At 37.3% G+C, this 9,589-nt stretch overlaps 1 protein-coding gene across 1 annotated transcript; it reads left to right on the plus strand.

Annotated features, from left to right (window-relative positions):
* The first annotated feature begins 990 nt into the window (after positions 1 to 990).
* Positions 991 to 1,919, plus strand: LOC102478357 (olfactory receptor 51F1-like). Its single transcript, XM_014590214.1, is given in 2 exon segments — positions 991 to 1,063; positions 1,066 to 1,919. Coding segments are annotated over 2 exon segments (927 nt in total).
* The last annotated feature ends 7,670 nt before the right edge of the window (positions 1,920 to 9,589 follow it).

Consider the following 9,589-nt stretch of genomic DNA (forward strand, 5'->3'; position numbering starts at 1 on the left):
CACTATTTACTATATCTTTAAATTCTATTTATGAATTTATCCATTTCTCTAAGTTTTTCCCATCTTGCAAAAATCTCCCATCCACCAGTCTTCTTTAGTCGTGGCCTATCTTTTTTTTTCCTTACCTTCACTGCCAAGTTTCTATAAATAAAATATGCCTTACTTCTTACTTGCTTTTCTATTTATTCCTCAAGAAAGTGCAGTAGGTTGTCAGCTTTCATCACAGGACTTGAGCTGATTTTCCCAGGGTCATTCTTAGGTGCATATTAATTTTTAAATTCTGATTAAACTTGACTGTTAATGCATTTGGATACTATTGCTCATGTCACACCCAGTTATGACACATGTTCTCTTCATGTTTATAGTTACCAAAAATGTAATCGATATCATTTAGTTTCATTTAGTTTTTATTGTTCTATCCAATAACTTCTACAGAGCTCTTTCTTTATTGGTTTTCTCTTAGGAAATCTAGTCTCTGAGGTTTTAAACACAGGCTATTGGATTAACATGACATATAAACAATGCTAACTTTCAAACCTCTATCACCAGAAAAAACCTGAAGATCTTTGCCTAGAGAATAACACCACTTTGCCACTGCAGACCCATAGATATTGCTAAGTATATTTCTATTGTTCACTTCACACACAACCTATTCAAAGTTGAACGGCCTAGTTTTTCTTAAAGTCCTTATTTACAGAATATAACAAACTGAAGGAACCTAAAACTCTATCAGTACAAAAAAAGAAAATATACAAAGTTATGTGGACATAATTTCCTTGAGTCTAAGGATAAAAATATTGAAATATGTAATAAATATCACTGATTATAAATAATAGATGAATATGATAACGCAATATAGACTTTTCTCAATAATAGAGAACCTACCTATTACCTGAAATGACTCTCCTAAACCAAAGAAATTTTATCTAGACATTTTTGTATAATGGTATAATTTATTACTTCCATAGGATATGAACTTTGTGAAGAAAAATGCTTCAAAGACCAGACAATATGGAGATACTAAGCAACTTGACTTCTAAATTTCCAACCTTCTTGCTAACCGGCTCTCCATTCCCTTCTGTTTGTTTTATGCCATCGCCATCTCCGGGAACAGCCTGATCCTGTTTGTCATTGTTACCCAGCAACGTCTCCATGAGCCCATGTACTATTTCCTCTCCATGCTGTCAGCCACTGACCTGGGCTTGACTGTTTCCACAATGTCTACCACATTAGGTATTCTCTGGTTTGATGCAAGTGAAATTAGTCTAGATGCCTGCATTATCCAGATGTTTTTTCTTCATGGATTCACATTCATGGAATCTGGAGTGCTGGTGGCAATGGCTTTTGACCGCTATGTGGCAATCTGTGACCCTCTCAGGTATACAACTATTCTCACTAATTCCAGAATCATTCAGTTGGGTCTCCTAATATGTACACGTTCTGTAGTCTTAATTGTACCATTACTCTTGCTCCTTAAGCCTCTCTATTTCTGTAGAATGAACCTCCTTTCCCACTCCTACTGTTACCATCCAGATGTGATCAAACTGGCATGTTCAGATGTTCGGGCCAACAGCATCTGTGGATTAGTTGATCTCATCCTTACCACAGGGATAGACACTCCATGCATCATCCTGTCTTATGTCTTGATTATTCGCTCTGTCCTCAGTATTGCCTCCCCAGAGGAACGGCACAAGGTCTTCAGCACCTGTGTCTCCCACATTGGAGCTGTTGCTATTTTCTATCTCCCCATGATAAGCCTGTCCTTGGTGCATCGCTATGGCCGATCAGCCCCCAAAGTGGTCCATTCAATGATGGCCAACGTATACCTACTTCTGCCCCCTGTGCTCAACCCCATTATCTACAGTGTGAAAACAAAACAGATTCGCAAGGCTGTACTCAATCTGATCCTTTCAAAGTAAGCTGAGATTGTAAAGTTTGGGAAAAACTTGATGTAAGAGACTTCCACTATAGAAAAGCAACTTTGGTAGGTAACTATTAGAAATGTCTTTTTATATGTTTATTTATTCAACAAATATTTAGTAAATATTTTTCTATGTTTAGACATAAGGAATTACCCAAAGAGTTACCCACAAGAACTTTACCATGTAGTAAGGAAACAAAAAAATAGTAATTTAATGTGATGAAAATACTTATAGCACCTAATATTTATTTACTCTTTACTTAATACTAAATATGTACTAATCAATTTTAAGAAATATTCCAAAAGATCCCAATTAAATATATAATATTCTTAATGATAATTTACAGAGACAGAAATTGAGGTCTGGAGACATTTAGACCACCAAAGGTCTCATAAATAACATGGGGCAGAGTTGAGATGTTGAGATCTGAATCCAGGTTTGTTGTGTCTCAGAGTCAAACTCACCCCTGTATTACATACTTAGCCCAAAGCATCTGGGAGAAATGCTATGAGAGCAGAGATAGGATCAAGTTCTCCATTAGAGTGTACCACACCTTTAAAAGTTGTGGTTGCCCTCACAGAGCATATTTTATCTTGTTTTCTTCAAGGATGATCCATGATACATAAGGTAGAAATAGAGTGCATCCCACGAAATCATAGGTTACAATTCAGTATAGGTCAGCTCAAAGAAAAGCTCAAGATCACGCACATCTCTCAATTTATTACAGAAAATGGAAACTTTTGAGAATTAGAAAAGTCATGAAGTAGAATGCAAGAGAGTTTGGGGCAAAGGATCTTATACTTGTCTTCACAATGGTTGCCTAGGGATCCTATAATATCCATAATCCTTTCTCTACAGATAGAATACTGGCATCATTTTCTATAATATTTTAGAAGCTTCACAAATGTTATGAAGGTCATATTTGGCTCCTAAACCAAAGAACCAAAGTAAATAATTCATGATTTCCAAGTCATGAGAAGTTTATTCAGAACTAAACCCAAAATTTTGAGTTCCTGAAAGGAAACTTACAGAATAGTATCGATTTAAAAGACATTCAGAAAATTAAATACTCAATTATATGAAGTACTCGAGAAAATTCAGAGGAAAATGAAAATGAATATGAAAAGAGGCACATCAAATTATTAGAGCTGATTAAGTGCTGATAGATGGGAGGGTCTTTCCAGGAATCCCACAAACACTGAGCCCAAAGCCATGTTGGAGCCAGCACACCAGTTTGTGATAGCTCAGTGTTTGTATTTCTTTCTAATTCTGCATTCAATAATGTCATATCAGTAGGTTGAGATCACTCATAAGAAGAATATTTATACCACATAAATTGGCAAATATTACAAATGAGAGATTTTTGTTGTTGTTGTTGTTGTTTTAAAGATTTGGTTTGTGAGTACTCCACTGACTATGGATATGCTTAATGTTTGGCCTTGAGAGAAATAAGTGAATAAAAATAGTGCCTGCATATGGCATGCATGAGAGAAAAAGACACACAGATAGGCACACTTTACAAGGTTTCTTCACATTGTATTCCCTTTCCCTGGCTTTCTAGATCATGAGATCTTCGTCACACATGCATTCACTCAGCATGTTTTCAACCCAGCCAGGGATCTGAACCCACAGTCAATCATGTGGCTTCTAGTTTGACAGTTCAGTTTATTGCTAATTAGGCCATCAGTCTTAGTCTTGGCTGATTTTCTTACAAAGGTCAAGAAGAAGCCAGGATAGAATCCAGAAGAAATTTGGACACAAATTCATGTGTTCTAATATGCTCTATGCAATGAGATGAACATGAAGTGAAGCTTCAGTCATAACTATAGCCACGGGTAACACATAGTGACTTTTTACTATTGACTTCAACTAGAAAAACCAGGATGCAAACCTAAACTCTTTATTTACAATAGCTTTCTTTCACATAAAAAACAGAAAAAGAAAACTTTTATTGTTCATTGTTCTTCTGGATTTAATTTATATTATTAAATTTAATTACATCTTTTACAAGTTACGCATCTTTCATATGCCCTATTTTGGCAAGTCACCATTCTAACATACCTCTGATTGATCTCTTATCTACAGTCTTAAAACTCATAATGTCTGTATTCATTTTCTGCCAGCTAATAAATGCATGGTCTTGAATTTGGTGTCCTATCAATGGATATTTTATTTTCTTTACTAGAGCTCCTCTTTCGTGTCACATCTAGAACAGTTAGCATGTAACAGGGTTTACATAGTCTAAAGCAGTTTTAAGACTACTGAAAAAATGAGAAAAAGCATAGGATGATGTTAAAAATTAATCAACAATGGATGTAAGTACAACTCTGGGATATAAATTTGAAAACTCTATTAACAAACACAGAAAGAAATACTTTATTTAGATGGCACTCATTTGTGTGTCAAACTAAAGGAAGTTGAGGACCAAGGCAATGGGAACACAAGAGAGAATCCACTTTGTGTTCTTATCTACCTCGCTCTTCTTCCTTGGTGGTCAACAGTACAGACAGTACCAAGAGCTTCTGTGGACTTCCCTTGGATTTTTAAATTATTTTTTAAAATGCAATGAAGTTTAAATTAATCATTAACTATTTCTATTATTGGTATATTCGTTCTATTGAAAAAAGATGATGTAGCTTGTGATAGTTAACTTTATGTCAATTTGGCTAAACCATGATACATGATACCCAGGCATTTGGCCTAACACCCTCTAGAAGCTTTTGTGAAAGTAATTTTAGATGAGGCTAACATTTAAATTCATAGAGTGTGAGTAAAGCAGATTGCCCTCCATAATTCAGATGCATCTCAGCCAATCATTGAAGACCTATATGTTCATAGTGGTTTTATTTGTAATACCTACAACAAGAAACGATGTTCAGTAGGTGAACAGAAAACCATGAGTGGACTATTAATGCTAACAACCTGGGTGAATCTCAATATTATCACACTGAGACCAAGAAGCCACTGACGAGATTATATTCTATTTAATTCCATGTATCTGAACTCTTGAGAGGACAAATCTAACATGTCATGACATGAAGCAGAACAGACTAATATTGGGTCAGAACCAATACAGATGAGTACTCTCCTGATGTGGAGAGTAATTTAATTTAAGAGATGATGGAAATGTTTTATATTTTCACTGTTACAATTTTACTTAAGTGTAGAAGTTTTCAAAAACACATGTAAGGTGATGTACTTTTTTCTGTCAATTATCTCTTAATGAATTCTCAGAAAATAAATGCTTACTTTTCTTTTACAACTAATAGTAATAATAAAACCTAAGAGAATGGGTGCTGGCATGTGGTGTGGTAGTTAAGGGCACTGGACTCCCACATGGCCCACCATGGATAGAATCCTGGCCCTGAAGGCTTGCTTTCTCTCTCTCTCTCTCTCTCTCTCTCTCTCTCTCTCTCTCTCTCTCTCTCTCTCTGTCTCTTCTCTACCCTCCCTCTCTCTTTCGATATGTGTCCCTCTCTAGTCAAATTAAAAATAAATAAATAAAGTTGAATAAAATAATTTCTTACTAAAAAAACTAGGAGAAATATTTATAATTATTACTTGTAATGTAAACATAAATTAATTTAATTAGTATTGTTTTACTTTAATACCGCCTCATGTGGATACATTAGCTATATTTCAGAATAATGTAAAAATACTTGATACTCCACTTAAATATTAAAGTCTCTTGAGTTAAATATTTATAAGAATACTATAACAGAAGAGCCAAGTAAACTCCTTGAGCCACATCTATCACATGCATGCTGCAAGGAATACTGAAGTGTTTGTAAAAATGCATGCATGTGCCTGCATATGCACAAAACAAGCACATACAAATAAATACACATGCAGGAATCTTGCAACAAAAATAGATGTTTCACAATATGAATTCTCCATGAACTTTTGAAGGCCTCTCATATATTATTCTCATACTGAAAGGAATAATCAGATTTTTTTCTTAGAACATGTACATGTGTGTGCATATATACATACACACCTAGAAATTCTTGGACCAAAATTTGTTTTGTTTTTGTTTCTAATTTATTCTACTTTTTAAGGCATCAACAAGAGAGCAACTGACCTTCCTGAGTTGAGCACAGCAGAGTGGCACAGAATTCTCCCTCAGGAACTAGTATCCCACAGGTTACATGCCCACTCTAATGAGGTTTCTTATTAAAATATTCATTCATAAACATGAAGTGATCCTGATATATCTAAAATATGACTGTTAGGGAAAAGTGTTCCTACTGATTTACATTCTAATTCATAGAGTCACTTTCAGGACAGCACTTGGCTTTATTTATAATAAAGTGTTCTGATGGCTTACAGTAAAGTGTTCTGATGGTTTATAATAAAGTGTTCCTACATAATAGGAAGTGTTCCTATAATAAATTGCTCTCCTACAATGAGCAATTTAGCACAGAGGGATGTAAGAAATGCAATGTTCACTTTTTACTATTTATTTGAGTAGATTCTGTAGTACTGGTAGAGAGAAAATTATACCCTTAGTTACTGATGTATTCCTACCAGAGAGCTCTGTCTGCCTGGTCAGAGCTGTTAGGGGTAACTTCAGGGGCTTGATTCCTCTGCCAAACATCCCTCTCTTGATGAGATGGTGGCAAGCTAATGAGATATAACTTAGTGAAAAGGGTCAAGTTTGTGTAGTGCCTGGGTTGGTGTACTAAAAGTTCCAATGTAGCTCTCAAGCCCCAAGCACGGACTCACCCAGGGAGACCTGCCCAGACCAGCTTAAGTATCCCCAGAGGGTGGTAGGTAGGGCCTCAAGATGAAATCTTATATACTAATCATGGAACGCTGGAAAAGTGACAAAATGCTAGAATAGTATAATGTAGGACCTGAGACAGGGGTTCTCTCTGTAGGCTTGACCTGTAGGAGCTGAGAAAGAAGGGCTTTGTAGACTTAGGTGGTTTCATAAATTACTATAGCAAGATCTCCATTCTAATTCCTGTCACCTTTCCCAAGTTCATCCACTGAGAAGAAGGGTCCCTCAGAACAACACAATAATAGGTGTGCAACTAGACTTGCAACTTCTCTCACGTGCCGGCAAATTCCCTGCGCTTGCATTTCTGTATTCACAGGAGAGAGAAAAGTTAGGAGTTAATGATCCAGCTTTAGTCTCTAGTCTCAGAGGAAGCCAGTGTGAGTAGGAGGTAGAGAAGCTTAATGGGAGGGAGACAACTGATGCTTGAAAGGGAAGGGAAAGACCAGACACAGTCCTTTAAATAGGCCCTACTCTGAGGTCTTTGTCAAAGACTGCAGGAGCTTCTTAGAACTGAGTCAAAGATGAAGGAGAGCTTAGGGTGAGTGCTTCACTGTGCCTCAGGTGCAGCTGACCCCGAGAAGACAGGAGGACTCACAAGGCTCTGTGAGACTGGAAGGAAAGGCAAAGATCTGTGTAGAAGGACCTAACACACTGGGAGATCCAGGTCCAGAGATCCATGACCACTGAGCTTCATACTGAGATGGAAAGAACATTCAGCATTCCCTTTGTGTCCTCCATGAGGCCCTTGGAAAGGTAGGGATATACCCTGAACACGATACCTCTCTAAAGAGGATAGACCTGAACCCACCTTGCTCCAGCTTAATTTCAGATACTCTAAAGGGAAAAAAAAAAAAAAGTCTACTTTGCCTGAAACTGTCCTTTCCCATGAAAGAAAATAATAACACTTGGAGCTATTATGTTCTAAGCTATTTTTAATGGAGAAATGAACTTTATTGTTTTAAATTAGTCTATCTGAAACAGAGTTGATAGTTTAGATACCAGGGGCATGATATTTGAATCAAAATGCAGAATTTGTGCTGTATAATCTAAAGGGTCCAGTGATAGGGAAATGTATTTATGAGAAATCTGTTAACTCACCTATATTTTAATACACTAATATAAATTACAATGCTACCAATGGTCAACAAGAACAAACTCTATCAGTGAAGTAATGGTAGCTAAACTAAAAAGAGCTAAATCAAAATCACTTTAGAAAGGCAGCACAGGCAGATGGTCTTCTGTGTTTCAGAGTTCAAGCCCCACTGCCATGAGACCTGAATCAACCTTCAAGGAACCAAGGGTCCCTGAACCCTCATAGCACAACCCCTTCCCTGGGGAATATGATGATCCAAGGAATCTTAGGTACTTCAGGGACCTTTGTAGACTGCACATGGAGTTGCGGGAACATAAGGCAGCTTGAGAAAGGTTGGAGCCTGCACTCGGTGTCAGCCATGATGTGTGGTGACTTTTTTCCTCAACTTATTGAGCTTTCTCTCAGTCCAGCATAGCTGCCGACCAGCTTTGTGAGCTCTTTTCTCAGAAATGAATCTCCTCTTAATAGGAGGAAGTGGTTGTCATCAATTTCTTGTTTTTTTGGTTTTTGTTGTTGTTGTTGTTATTGTTGCTGTTATTTACATTAATATTGTACATATTTACAGTATACAACATGTTTTCTTTTTTTTTCCAGCATGAATACAGTGCTATTAATCAAGCCAAAGACACTATCGTATATGTTACCAACAGCGGATAACTTTTCAGTTTTATGCCTGCTCTTTCTCTGTGCCTTTGGCCGTCTTCTTGTGGAGGTTGTGAATCTGATAATGTGCAGTTCCTGCCTCTAAACACACAGTGACACTTCCTGTCCACTTCTAAGCAGTGTTTGCTGTAGTTGTATCACATATTCCTGGTGTAACTCAGGGAAAATCTGAAGCTTCATGCAAAGGTACTGAATGTCACTCTCAAGCTGTTCATTTTCAGACTACAAAGATCAAAAACTCAGTTTGGAGACTGGTTTTCTTACATGAGCTCTTCCCTCATTGCAGTTTATTCTCAGACTTCTCTGAGTGTTTCTTGCTTTTCTCAGCATCCACAGGATCACCAAAGTTGTCTTCATCAATTCTTCAGATCCACACCTGCGTTATAGTTGGCATTATCTGTTTCTGTCTTTAGCTTCACTTCTGAGTTCCTGGGATCCAATGGCACATCTATGTTATCCACTCAGTTTCTAGTGCTAGACTTTACTTGGCTCATGGAATATTTTGTGACTTATTTTATTTGTGCATTCTAATCTCTTCTCTTTTTTTTTTTTTTTGAGAGGTTTTCGCTATAGGGTGCGTGCACTCGCCAGACAGACAGAGAGAGACATAGAGACAGAAAGTGAGAAATCACCCCCCCCAGGGGGGGATGGTCACGCCACAATCCCGTCTCCCCCATTCTCCTCTCGGGATCTTGGGCACACATGCACAAGCGCCCTGCGTGAGTTTTAAGCCACCGGGTCCAGGATGCGAACTGCGGTCAACTACATGGGAGTCCAGCCACATAGCCACTACACTAACTGCTGGTCCCCTCATTTTTGATAACATAAATATGATAAAAGAACAGGCATTAGTTTTACTTGATGAAACAAAAATATTGACAGTGAAAATTATTCCAGTTTTTGGTTGAACCAAAGAGCCAAGATACCCAATTGTACCATATAAAAGTATTGTAAGTAATAATAGTTTTGATTATATTCATTTTCAGAGAGTTTATTACATTCTTAATATAGAAGATATAAACCATCCAGTGATGTGGGCCACAGGGAACAGTTCTTCTCCCCCTGTGTCCTTCATCCTGCTTGGAATCCCAGGACTTGAGAACTCCCAGTTTTGGATTGCCTTTCCAT

Source organism: Tupaia chinensis, unplaced genomic scaffold (assembly GCF_000334495.1).
Source record: "Tupaia chinensis unplaced genomic scaffold, TupChi_1.0 Scaffold000047_1, whole genome shotgun sequence".
Lineage (NCBI taxonomy): Eukaryota > Metazoa > Chordata > Mammalia > Scandentia > Tupaiidae > Tupaia > Tupaia belangeri.